Source organism: Polypterus senegalus, chromosome 2 (assembly GCF_016835505.1).
Source record: "Polypterus senegalus isolate Bchr_013 chromosome 2, ASM1683550v1, whole genome shotgun sequence".
NCBI lineage: Eukaryota > Metazoa > Chordata > Cladistia > Polypteriformes > Polypteridae > Polypterus > Polypterus senegalus.
Window position 1 is genome coordinate 208,502,839 of NC_053155.1, and position 25,280 is coordinate 208,528,118.

The 25,280-nt window shown below is 36.2% G+C and overlaps 1 protein-coding gene across 2 annotated transcripts in view; it reads left to right on the forward strand.

Annotated features, from left to right (window-relative positions):
- Nucleotides 1-1,229: 1,229 nt before the first annotated feature.
- LOC120523692 (5-hydroxytryptamine receptor 2A-like) overlaps nucleotides 1,230-25,280 on the forward strand; it is a 269,619-nt gene continuing 245,568 nt past the window's right edge. The window contains exons 1-2 of one of the 2 annotated variants that reach the window (XM_039745243.1): nucleotides 1,230-1,551; nucleotides 2,467-3,277. In XM_039745243.1, coding sequence (XP_039601177.1) covers nucleotides 2,893-3,277 — 385 coding nt within the window. In that variant the 5' untranslated portion in view covers nucleotides 1,230-1,551; nucleotides 2,467-2,892. The remainder of the gene's footprint in view (nucleotides 1,552-2,466; nucleotides 3,278-25,280) is intronic. The other variant, XM_039745244.1, reaches the window with a different exon arrangement.

The following is a 25,280-nucleotide window of genomic DNA, read 5'->3' on the forward strand; positions in this document are numbered from 1 at the left end:
TGTGATGCATCTTTTTTGAGGCAATAAAATATCAGAGTGCCTTTTTAATACCCTGGGAATTCTTCTTTTTTTTTTTTTGGCAATTATTAATATTTATTAACATTGGACTACTCTTCTCTCACAAATGTTTAGTGATTCCATATGCATTTTTATGTTATTTGTAGAGACTGAAGCGTCTGTCATTTTTTAATTACCTGCAGGCTTACATAGTATATGGTAATAACACAGCATGTCAGGTCATATACATAAACTTACTGTTTTTGTACTAGTTTCTATTACATTATTCAGAAAGTCTAACTTGGTGACATCAAGACTGAAGCCGGACATGATGCCAATTCATGCACTCGCAGGACTATTATAAAGTCACCAGTCAATATCATTTATATTCCTTTGGAAATGTGGAAAGAATCTGGAATATGGACAGAAAAAGACTTTAGACATTCAGTCACCCAATTTGGAATTGAATTCTGGTCCATGGAACTGTGAGGCATTAGCATGGCACCATTATATCACCCTAATTCATTTCCTAATATAACAGCCATGTCTACATTTGTCTTTCATATGTGTTACTGCAAATGGAATTTTGCAGATTGCAAAAATGAATTAAAGCAACTTACTGGCTTTGGACCAGTTGGGCATCAAGCCCGATGTTAACAGAGGCTCTGACGTGGTATGTTAACAGTTGCTTTGAGAAGCTGTCTTTGAGTTGGGCATGTAAATCTTTAATAAGAATCCCTGGGTGTGCTCTTTTTTAAAAGCTTAATGAGCTGTAAAAATTACAGTGAAGTATGCACACATTTAATAGGAAATTAACGTTCCTCACTACCATACTGCCTATATAGTAATTATATGACTGCCCAATTATAGAGGAAAGGCTCTCTTTTCAAATAATAATAATAATGATACAAAGGAAAGGATAAAATAGACATTGACTATCTGTTCTTGCATGTCAAAGATTTTTACTCTATCGGATTTTTTTTATATCTTAAGCTACAAAGAAGGTCACTAAGCAATCATAGTGGCTGATAGACAGAGCTGTCCTGTTTTCTTGTCGCTTCTGTAAAAATGTAACATTCACATTTGTCAAGAAAACATGTAACCTCTAGCATTTCATGCAGCCTGCCTTGCCCTTCCTACCTACTAGTTTGTGACATGCAAGGCAGTGGGAGGTCTGACTAAGTGAAAGAAGGCAGTCTGTAAGAAGCCACACTCCTGCTGGAGAGGAGAATTCCCGATTTGAAGACTGCTTATGTTAGTTGCACTGAAAGCGCTCCTCCTTCTGGAGGATTGCCTGTTTATTATATATTGTGCTCGACTTAAAAAGAAAAAGAAAAAAAAAAAAGGAAGACCTGTGATGGCAGATTACTGAAAATTTTGCTTTGTACATGGGAAGTGCTTTGACTAAATGTAGTAACAAAAGATAAATAACTATTAGCCTCCAAAGCTGATGGCAATGTGCTTAAGGATTTTCTACAGTAAGTGACTAGCAGAAATGTGGAGCATATAACACCGAGCAGGGAAAAGGAAAGAAACAAGTGTGAAAACTGGCAGGTATGACTTCTATGTGGCTTTTCTTAAAATGTGTACTTGTGTAAAGTCTCTTATTGGTGCCATTGTTTATATTTGTGCAAACGCTGAGCTTTTAATTAAACAATAAGTAAACACTTAGTTCTATACATGAATCAAGTGTACAAGCTGAATATTCTTAGAATCCATATCTATCTATCTATCTATCTATCTATCTATCTATCTATCTATCTATCTATCTATCTATCTATCTATCTATCTAATGCCAGTCTTTACTTTGTATAGTGCCTTACATTATCTCTCTGTCTATGTATGCCTTACATTATCTATCTGTCTATTTATCTGTGTGCCTAATGCCAGTCTTTACTTTGTATAGTGCCTTATATTATCTATTTATCTGTGTGCCAATACAAGTCTTTATCTTTATATAGTGTCTTTATCTATCTATCTATCTATCTATCTATCTATCTATCTATCTATCTATCTATCTATCTATCTATCTATCTATCTAATGCCAGTCTTTACTTTGTATAATGCCTTACATGATCTATCTGTCTATTTATCTTTGTGCCTAATGCCAGTCTTTACTTTGTATAGTGCCTTATATTATCTATTTATCTGTATGCAAATACAAGTCTTTATCTTTATATAGTGTCTTTATCTATCTATCTATCTATCTATCTATCTATCTATCTATCTATCTATCTATCTATCTATCTATCTATCACAGCATTCTGACTAGGAAAAACAGCTTAAAAACTATTCAAATGAATATTAGCAAACAGTCAGTGCATGTGCAAGGCTTATTTTCTATGGCAGCTGTGCCTTCTGGATTACAGGAGGTTATTGTAAAGGCACAAAAACATACTGAGTGGAGTTTTTTCTTTTCTTTTCATGTCTTTTGATTTTAAATCTGCATTATTGTGCTGGTGGAAAAAGAAGATTGCTCTCCATACTACAGAAGCAGCAAGTACTTTCTCAAGCTGTGACTTTATGGTCTCTCTGCTGTGAGCATTTCCCCCCTCAGAGTGTCTACACCTGACTGGAAACAACGCTGGTCAAGAAAATGACACACTGGCAGATCTGTTGTAAGCACTTCTCAACTGTGCTAATGCTCATTCTGTGTACCTGAAGCAGCAAAATGGACTAACTTGGTTAACCCTTTGGCTCTTCGACAAGAGTTTTTCTGATGGGATATATGACTCTCCTGGGGCTACTCAGACAAGTCATCACTGCAAAGGCAATGACAGGCTGGCAGAAACAGTGGTATTGTTTGCAAGCATGTCATCCTATGATACATAAGCTCTTTAAAAGCTGCTTCTACTGATTAGACCATAATGCAAGTGTGACAGAAGAACCTGGAAAATGAGTTTCTTTGGTGATGAGAGGAGTCCCTCAAACACAAGTACAGTGTCCATTGTGCCCTTGGAGGTGTTCACGTCAGATCTGCCCTATGGGTATGGGAATACCTCCGGTTTCTGCAACAAGACCATGGATGCTGAGAAACTCTGTAATCTGTCATGTGCTGAGAACTTGGCACCACCATGCTTTTCAGTGAAGAACTGGTCGGCCCTGCTTACTGTGATTATAATCATTTTGACCATCGCAGGCAACATCCTTGTGATTATGGCTGTGTCACTTGAGAAGAAACTGCAGAACGCGACAAATTATTTCCTGATGTCACTTGCCATAGCTGATATGCTGTTGGGTTTTTTGGTGATGCCAGTCTCCATGCTTACAATACTCTACGGTAAGAAATGACAAATTACTTTTAGTTGGTGATGCAATCCACACTGAAGTTTGCTTTCTTTATTAATTGATTCACTCTATTCTGGTTATCTTTTTGACACTGGGGAACATTCATTTTAATAGCAGGCTTTTCTTTGACATTTTAATTGTTCCATATAGTGCCTGCTGCAACCGCAAATATTTAAATCTTTAAGAAATGTGTTTTCTGAGCTAGAGGGGAAAATATATAAAAACATTTACAAAAATTATAAAAATGGCTCACATCATGTTAGGCTTTGAAATTAGTGTATCTTGTAGCAATGCAATGTTTCTATAGATACACTAAGAATGTTCCCAGGGTAAAGGGGTGATGTACATCACTTGATCCATGTTAGCTTTCTATAGCAGGTTAATGGATCCTAAAAATCAAAGGTATTAAAGCTGGATTTGATGAGGAGCGTGCAAGCTTAGGAGTATTCTTTTCTTTTGTTCAGTGAGTGTAACTTTTGTTTTATGAAGAAAGTAAAATGGCATTTTTTATCATATTACATATTCTCTGTAGTTAAAGTGATCCCACTTAGTAATTTGACAGAGAGAGCTTCAAGCTTAACTAGGATTTGACTTCAGTAAGCATCAAATCAATGATTGCTGTTAAACCTGCCAGCCTACGCACCTTTACTCATAGCTCCCATTCATAAAGATTTAAAAAAGAAAAGTTATTTCAGTTCTTCCTGCTGATTAGGAAGTTTAGTTTTGGAAATTAATGTGGTTATACCAATCACTGTGTTAAAGCTGATGAAAGTAAAATTAGTGGGAGCCGGTGTTCCTCCTTCTGTGAAGTCACATCTGGACTGAACTGGAGTAAATCTTGAAACCATTACCTAATTGCATTAATTGTAATTATTTGGCTCAATGCACGGATAGACAGGCACAACAGCTCCAAGTAATTGATTCCTGGTTGCCTTTGTTTGTCAACATGAATTGGGCTTCTGCAGTAATCTCCACAGAGGGGAATCTGTGAGGTGTGTGAAATGACCAAAGGAAATTCATGTCACATTTATTTATTTGTGATTTTGGTGAGAACTGTAGGGGAGGTGTACCCCTAACAAGCATGTCTTATTTAAAGGAGAAAAGAATGCCTAGGATGCTTCAAGTGTGCACTGGCAATTGTCAATACAGGTTTGCTTTAAATTATAGTTTTATGTTATAAAGGGATGAAGAGATAAAAAAGAGAATGTAGCAGACTGTTTGCTTCTTATATACTTTAATATATAAAAATATGATACCACAATCATTAGCACTTCTATCCACAATCTCTCAGTTTAAATCATTGTCTGTATGGAAGAAGTTCTCCCATTTTTGTGAATATTCAGTTACTGCATTTTTCTTTTCACGTGTTACACGTTCCATATGTTGCTTGCATGTCTCTCCAGAACACAAAAATTATATAAAATCAACAAGCACTCATACACACACAAAAAAGACAGAAAGAAGTTGTGTGCTGGTAATATTCTGTTGTACCTCTATCACTCACTGCAATACTTTATGATCCTGAGTCGAACAGGTGTCACACCAGGATTGTATGCAACCAGTGACGATGGACTCTAATGGAATATGGCAGCTATGCTGATTTATGCAAACTTTGTTGGGGTCTAGAGATGGTAACTGACTGCAAAGTAAATCTTAATCCAACCTCACCTACATTTACTCTCCCTGTTGAACTTAATGCCTTCTATACCCACTTTGATTGCAATACCAAGCACTACGCTTTTTAATTGTTTGCAGCACCACATTATTCATTCTTCTTTGTTTCTGCAAATGACGCAAAGATGATTTTTAAATAAGTGAATATCCATATGGCATCCATTTTGGAGGGAATATCAGACCATGTTTTGAAAACCTTTAGCTTATGACTTCAATGACATCTTTCATATTTCACAATTTCTCCTACAAAGTCTAAAAATAGGACCTGTTCTTATATCAGCATTTATTGTTGCAGGCAGCAGTTAAACTGTACATATGTTGATTTGGACACCTCCAGCTCTGTAGAGGGAAGTTACCAGCTTTATAAAAACAGCAGGCACGTCATCATGGAAAACATTTTGTTGTGTTTAAATCTTGCACATTTCTCCACAGCAACTGTCCAAGATGAAGAGAGCAACCCAGTAGCTGCAAGCATTTATTGTTATGGAAAGTCTTTCTATGCCCATTTGTCACTGTATGCTTTTGTTGGGACACCTTTACCAATGTGCTCATCCACATTCAGTCACATTGGGCAATTTTAAGCTACAAGTTAATTTAAACAGTGAATTTTGAGAAATGGGAGGAAAACTGGGAGCAAAATTGAAGAACTTCAAAAACACAGTCCCTCTACCCATAATGGGAACGACTGGGCCCACATATAGTGCCGAGAAATTTAATTCTTTTCAATATATTATAGTACAACAGGGTGAGTTGACTATAGGCTAAGAGCTCTTACACATATTTGAACTATAATACAATCACAGAAAACTTCAAAACCTAACAACTTTTACATAAACCAATATGCACAAGTTATTTAAACAACAAAAATGTTAAAATATAAAAATAACATTCATTTAACTTAACTTTAAATGTGTGTTTCCTATTGATGGTTGCTGTGGCATCATGCTGCACTGACCAGGCCATCCTATCCTCAGCAACATTTCCAGTTTGTCTTTGAGAACTTCTAGATGGTCCAAAGCTATTCATTCAGGAGATATAATCTCTCCAGCTTTTCCTTGGTCTTCTCCTGTATTTTTTCCCAGCTGGCCACTCACATGCATAAACCGCCACTATTGGTTGCTGTCAATGCAGAGAAGCAGCAATTCTATTACAGGGTCATTCTGCATTCTTGAGATCCTGAAGCCTATCAGCTTTTACTGGCAACCCCATTACTTTCAATTGACTTTATAAATTAAAAGCTTCATATAAATAGCTCCTAGATAAGAAATTCACCCAGTTTAACCCGCTAGTTCAATCTGCCATTGGATCACAGACAGGGATGTGTCCTTTTCCCACTACTCTTCTCACTTTATACCAATGACTGTACCTCTGGCAATTTGTTTCTCAAATATATTAAATTTGCAGATGATGTAACACTAATAGGCATCATTTCAAACAATGATGATTCCATATACAGACAAGAGGTGGAAAATCTGACACTGCGCGGCAGCCATAATAATTTGGATGCTAACATTCAAAATACTCAGGAAATGATCACAGTATTCAGGAAAAAGTCACCTGCTCACCAATCATTTGCTATAAATGGCTAAGCCGTTAGGATGACAGAATCATTTAAGTTTCTGGGCATTGTGCTGTCACAAAATCTTAACAATGACATTACTTGCATTATTGAGAAAGCCCAACATAGAATGTTCCTTTTTGTGTCAGCTGAGGAATTTCAGTCACTCTCAAGAATTATTGGTCCAATTCTACACAGCCATCATCGAGTCTATTCTGACCTCATCTATAACTGTCCAGTTTGTGCTGCCTCTGTTCAGACTAAGGCCAATGTGCAACACATCATCAAAGACAGTGACATGATCAGAGGCTGTAACTTACTAAACATTGAAGTCCTATTTAAGTCCAGGGTAAGAAAGAGGGCCGCAAAGATCATTGTTGATCCGACTCACCTACGGTATCACCTGTACCAAAGACATACCCCCGGAAATTTTTTTTGTGCAGTGAAAGCTAAAATAACTTGTCACCCGAACTGTTTTTTTCCATGTGCAGTTATTCTTATTAATCAAATCTGAGCTTCTACTCAGTATCTGTGTATATCTGCACACTAGACTCCTCGGACATTTAAATTCTACTATCTTATTGTCATTGCATGCTGCATCATATTTTATCATTTTAGATTTTATATTTTTTCTTCTTATATTTATTTTTTGTATATCTTGTGTTGTCATTGTATGTTGCACCAATACTATCAAGACAAATTCCTATGCATTAGTGTTTCTGGCCAATAAAGAGAATTCTGATTCTGATGATTCGACCTAACTCAAGATAAAGCTGTCTAGGCTGATTGAACTGAACAGTGCAGCTTGAAACAGGATATTCTGTGATGCATATCTAAGATGCACAAAGACAGTGTTAATCAGATTCTTAAAGTCACCAACAAGACTTAGACACTATGAAGCTACCTGACAGCTTCACTGTAAAAGTTATTACTTGTTTTTAAGATTCTGAAACAGAGTAGGGAGATGAGTACGTTCTGTTGCTTGATGTAATTGCAAAGTGGACTTAAAATCTGTCTGAGGCTGCCCATATGAATACATGGCCTGGCGTATATAGTTTCAGTTAGGCTAATTAATAATTGATCCAAGTTATCAATAGGAAAAGGAAGATGTTTGTTACGTTTTGATTATACAGTTGCATATTGGTTATTTAATTATGGAAACATCAATAGTATGTTTATTTAATGATCTTTTTAGTAAGGTCTTATAGTATGACAAAGAAATGTATTTCTTTAATAATTTGATTTATTAATTGTTTAAGCATAAACTGTTACTTGTGCAACCAGCTTGTCATTTAATTAGAGTTGTGCTCAAGAAGCCAATGCACTGTGTTCTTGCTATCCTGCTACACTGATGCTTAAAAGAAGAGTGAATATTTATGTCTATTAAATATGAATTATTACTAGAAATATGTAGTATGTTTTGTCAGTGGTTTTAACTAGCTTGGATATATTTATTCAACAGAAATTTTAAATTCAGACTGGAAATGGATTTGAATTCATAATTTTGGCCTTGTTGTCCTTGATTCCATTTGACCGCATTTGTAAATCCATCTGTCATTATAGCATTTGTATGTTGTTGTGGGATTTCACACCTAGCAAGGAGTACTACAGGATCACAAACACAAAATGCAAGATTTATTTCCTGAAGTAGTCATACTGAAAATGCAACCACAGCACCAAATTTTAGTGCTTGACATGGATATGTTGAAACCAGTTAGAGATAAAACTCTTCTGCTAACCAGTATATCTAATCTCAGCAATGCAATAAGTGAAATCCATCAAAAAGCATTTAAATGTTTACAGTATCATTATCAGAATGCACTATTGCATGTTGATTAAAAGAGCAAACAATATAGTTAGAAATGTAAAAACTTGTGAGTAGATTGAAGGTTCAGGCTTTAGTACAAGTGGTCAGGATGGAGTGGTAGCTCTGAGGCTAAGGATCTGTGCTGGTATCCCAAAGGTTGCTGGTTCCAATCTCCATCACTGCCAAAAGAGATCTTACTCTGCTGGGCCCTTGAGCAAGGCCCTTAACCTTCAATTGCTCCAGGGGCGCTGTACAATGGCTGACCCTGTGCACTGACCCCAAGGGGTATGCGAAAACTAACAAATTCCTAATACGAGAAATTGTATAAGGCGAAATAAAGTACATAAAGGAATGCAACACTGAAATACATTAGAAGTTTCATGATTACACCATGGGGAAAATTTTAACAGATTCAAACAGCTTTTGACCAGGAGTTGTTTAGTCAGGTTATGTGGCAGACAAAGGAGCAGCGTCAAAAAATTGAATTTGTCTCATAGATTTTTTGCATCGTGTATAGATCATGTGTATGGTGTTTGTATTGACTACTATATAACTAAGTCCATAAAATTTTAATGATTGTCTATGAATGTAGCCCCCTCTGGTGTATTTTTTCTTTTTTCACAAAGCTATTTGTATGTTAAGTGTTATTATTGGAGCATTATTTGAGAATATTATTCACTCTAGGAGGTATCTGGAGTGCCTTAATATGTATTCGTATGCATCATACTAAAGAATTAATTTCAATATGTAAATAGAAATTGTTATGGTTTTCTGCCTGCCATATTACTGACATGTAGAGTTTTCAATATGCAAAAATAATGCTAATCTTTAAGACATTATTATAATTTACAATCCATTTTATTTAAAACCAGTAGATACCAAAGTGCAATGCTTACTTGATAAAATATTATCTACACTCTTAATTGGCTGATTTTTTCTATTGTAGGCATTGCAAAAACTACATGAGTATTTAATGAACAAATACATATCCTTTAGTAAATACATTGTGATAAACGGGAAAGTTATAGTGTCATGTCCTGGCACCTGAATGCTGGTGATTTTTAGTTCAAAAGTCTTATCTGTGAGATTTGCATTTTTTACAATTACAATTTCTTGTTATGGTTCCTAAGGAATAAAGCTTGGTTGATAGATAGGGATTCATGGTCACTGAAGGAGTGTGTGAAGCCAGTACTTTAACAGTTGCTTTTTGAACTTGTATTCTATTCATTTTAAGTGAACAATGTGCACTAAAAAGTAAAGCAGAGGAAAGACTCTGGTGACAATTTGAAAATGAAAAACTGATTCTTAACTGGAACCAGTATGCATGACTGAATATTCAGGTACTTTTCAAGAACAACAAAAAGGCTTTTTGAATAGGATGACAGGATAACTTGACCGGATGCAAAACCCAGTAAAAGCTGAGATAGGCTTATATTCTGTGCTGGTACAGAAATTTAGCTGAAGAACATTTTAGACATCCAAGTATGCTATTCTGAGGTGACATTGATTTCCATCATTGAGTCCAAATGCAGCATGATATCATATTAACAAAGACAGCAACCTAGTGAAGGTAGTATGAGGGATGTTCAATAGTTTATCTACCTCAGTAGTAAAGAAAAGAGTTTTCAATATAGTCCTTTGACAGCTCCATATTCTTCATCCACTTTTCCAGCAGTGACTTTAACCCCTTTGAAAAAAAAAATCTGTTTGACCTTCAAGCCAGGACGTCACATCTGCCTTGATGTCTCCATCACTTGAAAACTGCTGTCCACAGAGAGATTTCTTCAAAACTCTGACAAGGAAATAATCTGAGGGAGCTAGGTCGGGACTGTGAACCAATGCATTGTTGAGAAGAAACCACATACCTGCTGTGAGTTTTCCTTGTCTTTTCTCCTTGATTTACTCCTGCAAAGTGATCATTATATTGCTGTAACTCTCCCCAGTTATGGTTGTCTTGTGTGGCATGTACTCCAGGAGCAAAAGTCATTCAATATCTCAGAAAAGAGTTGTCATGACTCTGCCTGCAGATTTTTCTGTCTTTAACTTTTTTGGGAGGGAGATGACTTGTACTTCCAGTGCATTGACACCATTTTGGACTCAGGATGTTTTTGATAGATAGACTCATCTTCAATCACCAAACAATAAAAAAAAAATTCACTTGGTCTTCACAGAGCATCTCCATGTTCTCTTGACAGCACTGGAGCCTTGTGGCGTTCTGACATGGTGTCAGCATTCTTGGAACCTATTTTGCACTGACATTTGACATGCCCAATTTTTCATGAACCTTTCCATTTCTTCAGTGATTTGGGAAACTTTATTTTGTCTGTCTAACAAAACTAAATCCTTGACTTTCTTGCACATTTCAGTGGAGGTTGATACCACAGGCCCCCACTTAAGCTGCTTGCTCTAAAATTTTACTTTGTAGGATGATGAGGCAGACTCACCATAAACTGCAGTCATGAGTTCATGGATCCCCTTTGGCTTTTACCCTTCTTTTGTGAGAAATTTTATCACTGAATGTTGCTTCAAATCTAGCATTTTCTTACTTGATTTGCACGAGGACTCTCCTGACATCCTGTCTCTTGGAATATTGGACTCACACTGAGCCACAACTGAGACATTTCACAGCATGACCAGTCTTTTTTCAACATGCTTGCTTCTTTCTTTCATACTCAGGTGGATAAATTATTGGACACCCCTCGTAGATAAGAAAGAGTCTGAGAGGCACCTAAAGTTAGAAGCATTCGAAAAATCGATTTATTATTAGAGTAGAAAACCTTGCCTGCACAGCAAGAGATAAGAACACATCCAATAGTAGCACTTCCCAATTACCCAGATGCACTAAATCAGGCAGTCCATAGCCATTTTGTGGTCAAAACCAAAGAGACACGGAACAGACTGAAATCCCCAATCAGCATTAATGTGGAGATTATTTACAAGGTGAATGAGAGGAGTTTCCTTGTCATAAGGTTGAAATCCAGTTTGGAATGACTCAAGGAAGTGTTTGAGAAATTAAGTGTCCCAAATGAACACTAAATTGTTGGCTATACATTGGACCCAGCATGAGTGAGTGAAAATGTAAATGTGTGTCCCCTGTAGTGGTCTGCTGCCATGGCTGGTTTGTCCCTTGTGTCCTGTGGTGCTAGAAAAAAACTGTGTTATTCTTTCTTACAGTCCTAAATTGGATTAAAAAATTTGGAGAATGTAATTAGAGGACAAATAAAAATGGAATATGATTGGAGGTAACAGAGTCAAGATTTGGTTTTCTAATCTTCAACACATTTGAAAGTTTAAAGTAATTTGGAATTGAGCATAGCTGAGGAGATTGAAACTTAATGAAGAGAGAAACATTAGGAAAAAAGGTTTTGGAAGAGGTGTAGGGAGAGGGTTTACACAGCAAGAAGGGCTACAAGAGAAAGCAAAACATAAGAGAATGAATGCATATGAAAGAGATTTATAAAATGGAATTAATTCAAGTGAGGTAAATGGAGTGCACTACGATTATGATTCTGATTGATAATTTTTAAGAAAAAACTTGGACTCTATAATACACTATTCAACATCATAGAATTGTAACAAACCCTGGAAGTAGCAAGTGGTTTTTCCAATGATGTTGGAGATGTACAGTGAACACAGCTGACATCCATTTTCATTTCAGTTTTCATGGTCTTCAAGTATCAATGTCTTAAATTCTCTCATTTATTTTAAAAATTAGTCCATATGTTAATTATGCAAAACTGAGTAGAGTTGGAAAGATTAATGGCATTGTCAACTGTTGATGTTTGAAAAAAGGCAGTACAGTAGAGAAAATAATTATATTTTGGAGAAACAATAAGTTTTCTCATGTAGGGGAATAAGACAGAATTTGGAAATGGCAAGCGAAGACCTAAACATCAAATAAATTACTAGAATCCATAAAATGAAAGATTACACTATTTCCATGATTTATAACAGCTTCTTATTTTAAAATAAATTCTTCAGCAAGAAAATGGAAACATGGTTGGAACTTGGCAAAGGAAGTTTTCATGCAAAGTTAGAAAGCTTTTCTTCATGAAAAGATCTACAGACACACGGAATTAATTACCAAGTGGTATAGTGAAGTGTAGGACTATAGGGACCTTTAGATCTTTATCTGATATTATTTTGGATAGTCTAGGTGAAAAGTGTGGAGCTTCTAGGACTGAATAGCCTCTTTGCATCACAATTGTTCTAATGTTGTAACAGAGTGTGGTTGCTGCCTGTACATTTAGCCAAGTCCTGTTAGAATTTATATTAATGAAAAATAGTCTATATTAATGATGAAAACATCCAGCAATGAATGTTATTTGTGATGGTACACAAAAAGAAAAAAATAGTCCGGGTATAATGAAGGACATATAACAGTGAGAAGGATGGAACTTCACCACAAGCAAGAATAATTTAACTGGTGCTAAATCATTGTATCTCTAACATACTTTACTATTTTTTTACTACTGATTTCTGTTCTAAAGGAATAATGATGTGCAATATTACATTCAAATTCAATGTCTTGTTTTGACATTTAATTAATGAATCATTATTATATTTAACATTTTTCATAGCTTTATGTCAAACAAATCGATATGACAGTGTAATGGAATGTAAAGATGTAGAAATTAAAAGAAACAAAATCTATTGTATGCTGCAAAAAGCAACAGATCATCAAATTAAAGTGAAAGGACAGAATAGATAGTGGCAATATTGAACTATAAATTGCCAAAACAATAGGTAAAGGATGAGGAGTTCAGTTTTTACTGTAATGACAAAGATGACTAAAATAAGAAGACTAAAGTAGGATGCATACCACCCAGCTAAGAATTTATTTTGGTAGAAAGACTGTGCAAATGGCTTTATACTATTTTCTTAAAATGGCAGAGCTATGAGATCAAAGAAAACTTCCATCTACAGTACAACATAACATTAAGTAGCTTTGGCAGCATCAATAAAGCTCATTTTGGGTAAAACACATACTGTAAAGTTTGATGAGTTTTAAGTGTACATCTGTGATACATATTTTGAACAGAGAGCCATCTTTGTGATGTTGTCAAGAACTAGAAGTACAGGAGTGATACAAACAGGATAAAAATGGCAAAAAGTAGAATGTTAGGATACCTATGTTGCTACAGAAAAATAATTTAGTTTTAAGTAAAGTCAGGTTTCCTGTATCATTTTTTTGTACAATTTTTGCTTAATCTATCAATGTTTGATTTAGAGAATTACTTCTTGTAATTTTAATAATTGTGTTAGACAATTCATTGACTTTTTTAAAACCAATCATAAAACCAACACCAACCCTAACCTTAATGATACCCTTTATCCATAGGAAACAAGCACAGCCTTGACAATATCTCTAATATTTCTCATCTCATAATTTAATTTGCGCAGCTTTTTTATGTAGAAAACTTGCTGGGTTTAACAAATTTTATTTGAATGTTTCTTTAAAACTTATTGTGGTAAGTGCCTTTTCTTATCTCTTATGCTTACATGCACATGTTTTATCCTAAAGCGTTGTCTTTGTTTCATCTATTTTTTTGTTCCTGCCTTTTGAGACTGCTAATGATGTCAAATCTGCACCTGTATACGTTGGAATGTAACCATCCTCTTTCAGTAAACCCTCCATCTGAGTCCAATCTGCTTAATCCTGTTTAGTAAGGAGGTATTGGAAAAAAGACAGAAATTATACTTAGTGGAGTACCAGATATTACCAATCTTTGAAGCAGTAAAGTTTTAATTATTATTAACTAGCAAAATACCCGCGCTTCGCAGTGGAGAAGTAGTGTGTTAAAGAAGTAATGAAAAAGAAAAGGAAACATCTTGAAAATAACGTAACATGATAGTCAATGTAATTGTTTTGTCACTGTTATGAGTGTTGCTGTCACATATATATATATATATATATATATATATATATATATATATATATATATATATATATATATATATATACACACATACACACACACATTATATATACAGTATATATATCTATATATATATATAATATCTATATATATATCTATATCTCTCTCTCTATATATATATACACATACATACTGTACATACATACACACACACATTATCTATACTAATAAAAGGCAAAGCCATCACTGACTCACTCACTCACTCACTGACTCACTCACTGACTCATCACTAATTCTCCAACTTCCCGTGTGGGTGGAAGGCTGAAATTTGGCAGGTTCATTCCTTACAGCTTCCTTACAAAAGTTGGGCAGGTTTTATATCGAAATTCTACGCGTAATGGTCATAACTGGAAGCAGTTTTTCTCCATTTACTGTAATGGAGATGAGCTTCAACGCCGTGGAGTTTCGTGTGACATCATCACGCCTCCCACGTAATCACGCAGCACATAGAAAATCAGGAAGACCTCAAAAAAGCTCTGAAGAAAACATATAATTGAGAAGGCAGCGAAACAATAAGAAGCGAGCGAGTGACATATACAACCATATTGATGAGTTCTGCTACTTCGGAAACAAAGCATGATGTAAACCTACACTTTAAATTAAGTTCATAGACAGGCTGCCGCTGGCGTTTGTAATTTAGTGCCTGCCCATATAAGGCCGTCCGTCAGCGGCAATCCAATAGCAAACTCCACTAAATATTCACGGGTTAAGGACTGTGCTTATGCAGAGGAAGATGAGATGGTCAGCGTGGTGTTTGGCACAAACTCAGCGAAACTGCGAGAGAAAGTTTTAAGTGCCAGGACTAAGGTAACATTAAATAAAGCTATGGACATAGCACGAGATGGCACCAGCACAGCTGGGAACCTTCGATGCAAGTACACCGAGTGGCTCACGTGAACTGACGCAGTGCACAGATAAAAAGCAACAGTTCCAAAGAGCCTGAACAAAACCGAATTACACAATTGAAAAGGCAGCAAAAATATGAAGCGTCTGATAAGCATATTCATAAATGCAGCTACTGTGGAAACAAAGCACACGGTGGAAAAAGTCAATGTCCCGCTAAAGGAAGACAGTGTAAAAAACCCGTGCATGCAGTGTGTCAGGTCTCAGATAAAGAAGAAGACGAGCTGTTTATTGATGCAGTAAGAAACGAATCGATGAATGAAACCTGTCATCTTTACAACGATTGACAAACACGGAATGTAACTTGAACACAACACATCCTACAAATACGAACCTGATTGAAAGAAATAATGATAATCAAATCCTTGATGACAGCAACACTCAGTAACACTCACAAAACAAATACTGTATATTGAAAGTCATGTTACGTTATTTTTAAAATGTTCCCTTTTCTTTTCTACCTTTTTAACACACTACTTCTCGCTGTGATACGGGGTATATATATATGTATATATATATATCCCGCTCTACATACTCGAATAATGGATACTTTATTCGCCATCAATGATTGTTTTGGTAAAGCCATACTCAGTGTATTCATTAGATGAACGGTAAAAAAGTAAGAGCGAGGGAGGATGACTCATTGAGGCATGCAGGCTGTAGTCTTGCGTCAACTCTATCTGAATTGCGATCACATTTGAAAAAATATATCTTTTCAAGTTCTATTTAGTCCATATGTGTCAAACTCAAGGGCGGGCCACATCCGGCCGGCGTAATTATATCCGGCCCGAGATCATTTTATATACTGTATTATTGTTATTAAAGCCCGGGTATATGAAGCGCTGGTAACACAATAAACTACAGATCCCATAATGCAGCGCTTCAGCTGCCTTGCCGAACACTTACCACGTTAATCAAGTCTACCTTTGATGCTGCAAGTTATTGCGAAGCTAGAGTTATTGCGCACTGAGTTTGCACGGCGCTTTGGTGACTTTGAAGAACAAAAAAAGTCCGTCTACATGCGGCTCGAACCTTGTGCATGTTTGGTAGCACATATCTGTGTGAGAAGCTCTTCTCAGTGATAAAGACTAACAAAACAGCACACAGGAGTCGCCTCACTGATGAGCACCTGCAATCCATCCTGAGAATCTCCACAACACAGAACCTCACACCAAACAGAAACGAACTTGTGGCCAAAAAAGATGCCAGGCGTCCAGCTCTAAAATGACATATGAGCAAAGACAACTGAATGATTTGATTTGTTATTGCACGTAAGAGCGGAGTCAACCGTTTTAACAAACAGCGTATTGCACTGATCTGAAATAGCTGTGTGTGTATATATGTAGATATGTATGTATATGTATATATATGCTTATATATGTGTGTGTGTATGTATGTATATATATATATTTATATGTATTTCTGTGTATATATGTGTGTGTATATATGTAGATATATATATGTATGTATATATGTGTATATGTATAGATATGTATATATATATGTTTATGTGTGTGTGTAAATATATATATATATATATATATATATATATATATATATGACAACAACACTCAACACTCACAACAGTGACAAAACAATTACATTGACAATCAGGTTACGTTATTTTCAAAATGTTTCCTTTTCTTTTCATTGCTTCTTTAACACACTACTTCTCGCTCTGAGCCTTGGTATTTTGCTATACTATATAAAAGAAAAAGGCAACTTTCCTTTCTTTACACCTTTTTCCTTTTATCCCAAACCAAAGCCTTTCTCTCTTAACACTGCAGAGGACACAAAACTAATTTTCTTTAAATGCCGGTAAGGCACATTACCAGAGGCACAAATTTGAATGTTCACATAGAAAATGTAATTTCAATGTACCTGTACTTCTTAAAACGTTAATGTTTTACTGTTTAATAACTTATAGACTATAATTTATTATTTTTCCCTTGCACTCAGTGACCAAACCTATACACACACATATAGACACATACAAACATACACACAAGTATATGTATGTGTATATATATACACACACACACACACACACACACACACACATACATATAATTTGTGTGTGTGTATGTATGTATGTGTGTGTATATATGATGTAGATAGGTATGTATGTGCGAGTGCGTGTATATGTAGATATGTATATAGATATGTAGATATGAAGATATATATATATATATATGTATGTATGTATGTATGTATGTATGTATGTGTGTGTGTGTGTGTGTGTGTGTATATATATGACAGCAGCAATCCAAGCTGTGAGAAAACAGTAAAAAGGAGGCGTGTCAGACGTCGTAGTACATTTTCTGATGCAGCTACCGAAAACAACTTCGTGACGCTGCCGCCAAATACACAAAACAATTACTTTGACAATCATGTTACATTATTTTTAAAATGTTTCCTTTTCTTTCTCTTTCCTTCTTTAACACACTACTTCTCCGCTGCCAAGCGGGTATATTTATATATAGATAGATAGAGAAATATATATATAGATAGATATGAGAACAACACTCATATCAATGACAAAACAATTACATTAACAACCATGTTACGTTAGTTTTAAAATTTTTCCTTTTCTTTTTCGTACCTTCTTTAACACACTACTTCTCCGCTGCGAAGCGCGGGTATTCTGCTATATATATATAGATAGATAGAAATATATATAGATAGATAGAGAGATATATATACATAGATAGATAGAGGTATATATATATAGATAGATAGAGATATATATATAGATAGATAGATATATATATATACTGTATATATAGACAGATATGAGAACAACATAGATAGATAGATAGATAGATAGATAGATAGATAGATAGATAGATAGATAGATAGATATGAGAACAACACTCATATCAATGACAAAACAATTACATTAACAATCATGTTACGTTATTTTTGAAATTTTTCCTTTTCTTTTTAGTACCTTCTTTAAAACACTACTTCTCCGCTGCGATGCTCGGGTATTCTGCTAGTATATATATATATATATATATGTATATATATGTTTATATGTATATATATGTTTATATATGTGTCTGTGTGTGTGTATATATATATATATATATATATATATATGTTTATATGTATATATATGTTTATATATGTGTCTGTGTGTGTGTATATATATATATATATATATATGTTTATATGTATATATATGTTTATATATGTGTCTGTGTGTGTGTATATATATATATATATATATGTTTATATGTATATATATGTTTATATATATGTCTGTGTGTGTGTATATATATATATATATATATATATATATATATATACCAGCAACACTCATGACAATTACAAAACAATTACATTGTCAATCATGTTACGTTATTATTAAAATGTTTCCTTTTCTTTTTACTTCTCCGCTGCAATCGCAGGTATTTTGCTATATATATATATATATATATATATATAAATAGATAGATATGACAACAACACTCATATCAATGACAAAACAATTACATTAACAATCATCTTACGTTATATTTAAAATGTTTGCTTTTCTTTTCATAACTTCTTTAACACACTACTTCTCCGCTCGCTAACGGTATTCTGCTAGTATATATATATATATCTATATCTATCTAACTGTATATCTATATATCTATATATATATATATGTATATATATAGCAAAATACCCGCGCTTCGCAGCAGCGAAGTACTGCATTAAAATTTTTATTAAGAAGAAAATGAAACCTTTTTAAACTGTGGGAAAATATGCCAATAATTTTTGTTAAAGATCTCTTTGTATACCATGTTGTCAGTTCGGCCCTCCAGTTGTAATATGACCAAGCTGTGCGCTGAGCTTACTCTTGAGCATGTAACTTGCAGTTGGCCATGTGAACAGTAATCTTGTCTCAAATCTCACAGCTTGGATTGCTGCTGTCATAATCGGTTTGAGTTTCATGGTTTGTTTCAATTACGACAGTATTTGCAGGACTTGTGTTGAAGAGACATTTGGCATCTGTCAAGCGTTGCAAGCATACAACCGGTTTCATCGATAACTTCACATCCAGCTTTTGAGAGTTTAAACATTCATAAACATCAAAGTGTCCACTACTCAAATTGTCACCTGTCAATCTAAGATGTTTAAGAGGCATTGGCGGTTGTCAAAAGGTGTAAAATATTTGGCCATTTCGGTACACTTGAAAGCGACAACTGAACAATTCAGCAGCAGCCATCAACTCACATGCAGAACCATAGGTGAAGGGCTTAAGCATTTCACTCTTATAGTACTCCTGTGTAGTATAATTATCTCCTGTACCGTCATCAGTCCACACCTTGAACCTCTCCCAGTCATTCAATACATAAGACACATTGTTCCTCCGGATATCAAGAGTGAGCCTGATATGGCTGTGCAATATGTAACAAAGACAATGGAAAAGGTAGGTCCCATCTCCGGGCATGGAAACCACTCGGTAAGTGACAGTTCTTTGATCAATAGTGATCACCTCGATAGACATGGTAATGGGGGTTGGAATGATAAAGGAAATGGGTACCTGAGAAATGTAAAGTAAGTCTAAAATACCTATACAATAACTATAATTGTAATAAACAATAAAACAGTGGAGAAGCTGTGGATTAAACAAAAAGGCTGTAGTTATCAGTAGGGAGACGTGAATCTTGTGGCGAAGCAAGAAAGGGAATGTAGAGACCGGAGCGACGGACGGTCTTATATAGGCAGGCAGCCAACAACGTAGGAGGCGTTGGGATGGGGACCCAACGCCACCTCACACGGTGACCGAGTGGCAGGCTATGGACGTATATATGTACGTAAGTAGGATTCAGTTAGCGTTGGGAACCCGTGTGCCAAATTTCTTGAAGATGGACCCATAACTAACAAAGACTCTTGAAAAGTTCAATATGGCGGCTGACAGTGGCGTCATACAACCGAAATAAGTGCGTACATTAGTTTCGGTTAGCTCAGGGAAGCCGCCTACCAAATTTCGTGAAGATGGGGCCGTAAATAAAAAAGTTCAACATGGCAGACGTTGTTGACCGTTATGACCGTTATGCGTAGAATTTCGAAATGAAACCTGCTAAACTTTTGTAAGTAAGCTGTAAGGAATGAGCCTGCCAAATTTCAGCCTTCTACCTACACGGGAAGTTGGAGAATTAGTGACGTTGGAAAGTTCAATATGGCGGCCGACAGTGGCATCATACCACCGAAATAAGTATACATTGGTTTCGGGTTAGCGCAGGGAAGCCGCCTACCAAATTTCGAGAAGATGGGGCCGTAAATAAGAAAGTTCAACATGGCGGACGTTGTTGACTGTTATGACCGTTACGCGTAGAATTTCGAAATGAAACCTGCTTAATTGTTGTAAGTAAGCTGTAAGGAATGAGCCTGCCAAATTTCAGCCTTCTACCTACACGGGAAGTTGGAGAATTAATGACGTTTGGAAAATTCAATATGGCGGCCAAAAATGGCGTCGTACCACCGAAATAAATACGTACATCAGTTTTGGTTAGCGCAGGGAAGCCACCTACCAAATTTCGTGAAGATGGGGTCAGCCTTCAACCTACACGGGAAGTTTGAAAATTGGTGACGTTGGAAAGTTCAATATTCGCCCGACAGTGGCGTCATACCATCGAAATAAGTAAGTACATCGATTTTGGTTAGCGCAGGGAAGCCGCCTACCAAATTTCGTGAAGATGGGGCCATAAATAAGAAAGTTCAACATGGCGGACATTGTCGACCGTTATCGACCGTTATGACCGTTACGTGTAGAATTTTGAAATGAAACCTGCTTTACTTTTGTAAGTAAGCTGCAGGAATAAGCCTGCCAAATTTCAGCTTTCTACCTACATGGGAAGTTGGAGAATTAGTGATGAGTCAGTGAGTCAGTCAGTCAGTCAGTCAGTGAGGGCTTTACCTTTTATTAGTATAGATGAGTAAAAAATGTAATTCCATTCTTATCACTTGAACAACTGCATGTTGCTGGAAAAAATGCTTATGTGCAAGAAGACACTAGGAAACCTCCTTTAGTGTTGTTTATACAAATACTTTAATTAACAATTTTCGTTGATTCATAAAATGGATAGATAATTTACTCTTCCTTTTTTGCTTATCTGTTTTACTTGATGTACAGTAGTACAGGTTGATAATTACTTTTGTTTTTCTTTAAAAAAAACATTTTATTTTACTGGTGTGTTTCTCTAATAAATATGTTTTTCACTTGAAATAAAATTCTGAACACTTCAACACTCTTAATTTAATTATATCACATCAATGCAATGTACTACACGCAATAATAAGTTATAGCCATTCCATTATGTACTAAAAACTGAAACTGTAAAACTATTAAACTGTACTACTTCACTTTAAGGACTTCAACAATGTTCAATAAACATAAGAAGGACTCACTTAAACAAGAATTGCAATTTAAAATTGTAAATTATACATTTAGATGTTTTTTTTCTATGTGCCTATTGTTTTTGGCATTGTCTCAGGCTTTTTGTTGCATAAAGAACAAGTGAGGGAATCTGATGCAGCCTTTTGGGCTTCAGCATTGTCACTGGCTTAGATGTTCAAAGTTTGCCTATAAAGTACTATGAATGTGTTAAAATGTACTATGTGCATAATAATGTAATACAAAATTCTGTTATGCTTTGAAACTCCAGTTCAAAGTCATTCAGCATATATAAGCAATACAAAAACTTATATAACTTGTGTGAGTTCATGTAGTCTTCATTTATTCTCTGAAGACATTTCTCAGATGGCTTGGCTTGCATAGTTACAGATCACATACTGTACCTTTAATCGATAAATGAAAAGAAAAATTTATTGACAGAGAGAAAGCCCCTTTTGCAAGTGTCCTGCAGCTAAAAGCAGAATATAGCAAGCTCCATTTAAATGCCCATGGCTCTTCTCAAAATGTCAATTTTTTCAAATGAGCTGAGTTCTTTACAAAAGTGCCAGAAAGTCGTTACACTAAATGCAAGCAACAATCATCAAATGAACTGAACTGAGAGAATTCTTTTTGATAAAGTTTTAATAAAATCCCATCATTCTCTTCTCTCCTTTGTGTACAAAGTGAGCACCTGGCTTTATTTCTGCAAGCAGAGAAGCTACCATTTTTACAGTTTCTTCAAACATAGGAATGTTACAAAATAATTATCACTCAAACAGATTGGCTATGTAAAACAGTCTATGGTCTTCCTTCACTTTCTAAGTATGTAAAATACTCAAAATCATCCTCTGCCTTTCATTTTCCCAGAGTACACTACATTTTTGTTTAGCATGACAAGAATTTTAGGCTAAGGCCTTTTACCCAAAATCTGTCATCTAAAAAGGCTAGCTAAAAAGGATTCAAAATAAAAAGGTGTTTATTAGGCAAAACACCTTTTTACAAAGAATGCATATGGGGTCTTTCTGTCTGCATACACTGTCAGTTCTCCAAGTGAGTGTTGCCTTCCTTCCCCCCAGCTCCAACTCACCTGGACAAGGCAGTGTGGGTCCTTTTATTGAGGACCGAGGATTACTTACAGTGCCAGGGCTTCTCCCATTGGAAGCACCTTTGGGTCATACGGAAGTCCCAATTAGTAGGGGGTGTAACTCCCTGCTGCACTTAGAGACAATAGCAGGGCTGCACTACTGGACTACAATTCCCGGCATTCCCTGCTTGTGTCTGAATGGGTGTTGATATCCAGGGCTTCTGCTATCTAGCATCCTGGGGGAATTAACAGTCCCTAGAGACAGTCCTTCCCTTTTGACCAGGAAAGGTATTATAAATTCATCCAGTCAGGATGCCTCCTCCTTTTGCCTGGGGCTTCCTGTTTGGACAAGGAATCTTCTTCCCTCTTAGCCAGGATGTCCATCCATCCACCTTTGGCCTTCCATTCTGGCAAGGAACCTTTCTCTCTTTCAGTCAGAATGCCTGTCAATCAACCTGGTGCCTCCCATCTGGGCAAGGAACCTTCCCCTCTTTTGGACGGGATGCGCATCCAACCCGTATTACACTTGCAAGAGGTTGGAAAAACTAACATGGTGCTTAAAAACAAAACAGAAACAGAGTTTCAGTCTGCTCATTCATCTATTTATCCATTGTCTGAACTTGCTTAATCTAATTACATGTCTCCGTAAATACATTCATTTATTTACTTCCCATACAGGTTTGTAAAACTTTAATATTATGATCTTAGATGGAATGAATTATAATCTATACAAATAAAAGGCAAAGCCCTCACTGACTGACTGACTGACTCACTGACTTACTCACTCACTCACTGACTCATCACTAATTCTCCAACTTCCCGTGTAGGTAGAAGGCTGAAATTTGGCAGGCTCATTCCTTACAGCTTACTTACAAAAGTTGGGCAGGTTTCATTTCGAAATTCTAAGCGTAATGGTCATAACTGGAACCTATTTTTCTACATATACTGTAATGGATGTTTGCTCGATGGCCATGGGGGGCGGAGCTGCGTGTGACACCATCACGCCTCCCACGTAATCACGTGAACTGACTGTGACCGCAGTACGTAGAAAAGAAGGAAGAGATCCCAAAGAGCGCTGAAGAAAAACGGCAAATAATTTATTCACGAGATACAAGTTTAATGAGAAGACACGAGGTATAAACGAGACTTTGGATCACTTTGTAACGGAGTTAAAATTGCTGTAGTGAGAAACTTTTAAGTGCCGGGTCTTAGCTAACATTAAATAAAGCTGTAGACATCGCAACATCACACAAGAGAGCAGCTCACGTGAACTGACTGAACGCAGTACGAGTGATCACTTCCATGCATCAAACCTGTTCAAAAAACTAATTACACAATTGACAAGGTTTGGAAAAGAATATGCTTCGAGTTGAGCTCCACAGCTAACTCAGTCTTGCGGAAGCAACTTCGTCACGCTGCCACCAAATACTCACAGAAAAATCCACAAGTTAATACACACGCTGTCTCTAGAGTTTCTCCACACTCAATGTATTCCTCGCATCCCCTTTATACCCTCTGATCTCCCATTTCAATTCAGATGCCTCCAATTTCCAGTAAGGCTCTGCTGCGCGATGACAAGTAATAAGTCTCAGGGACAGACCCTACAAAAGGATGCCATTGATTTCAGGCAAGACTGCTTTTCTCCTGGACAACTATATGTTGCATTCTCAAGAGTGAGCTCGCGCAGCTTCGTCATATTACAACCAGAGTCTTAGCTAACATTAAATAAAGCTGTGGACATCGCAACATCACACAAGAGAGCAGCTCACATGAACTGACTGAACGCAGTACGAGTGATCACTTCCATGCATCAAACCTGTTCAAAAAATGCATTACACAATTGACAAGATGATGGCTTTATATGTCGTTCGTTTATAAAACAACCACACTCTGAATGTATTCCTGGCATCACCGTTATACCCTCTGATCTCCCATTTCAATTGAAATGTCTCAAATTTCCAGTAAGGCTCTGCTTCGCGATGACAATTAATAAGTCTCAGGGACAGACCCTACAAAAGGTAGCCATTGATTTTAGGCAACATTGCTTTTCTCCTGGACAAAACTATACGTTGCATTCTCAAAAGTAATCTCAGTGCACAGATTGGTCATATTACAACCGGACTGCTGAACTGACAACGTGGTATACAAAGAGATCTTTAACAGATAGTTATTGGTATATTTTCCCTCAGTTTAAAAAGGTTTTCTTTTCTTCTTAATAAAAATTTAAAACCAGTTCTTCGTCACTGCGAAGCGCTGGGATTATGCTATATACAGTATATATATATATGTAGATATATATGTATGTATGTGTATATATATATGTAGATATGTATATATATGCGTATATATATGTGGATATGTTGTCACAAAGCTGAGACATACTCAAAGAAGTTTTGGGGCAGCCACCCGTATATTTTGGTATCCTGGCTGCAAAGTCGTTTTTTATCAGAACAACAGCACTGATGTGCATACAATCGAGTCCAAAACAAGACTGAGGGTAAGGGGAAAAAGGGCAGGCTTTTAATGGGGAAGACAGGTGAGGTCATGGGAATCGGGCACGTGTTCGCCACTCATTGGATCAGGCCCGGACGTGACATCAGGGGGGCCGGCGCCGGTTAGTTCTGTCTCCATTGGTTCGG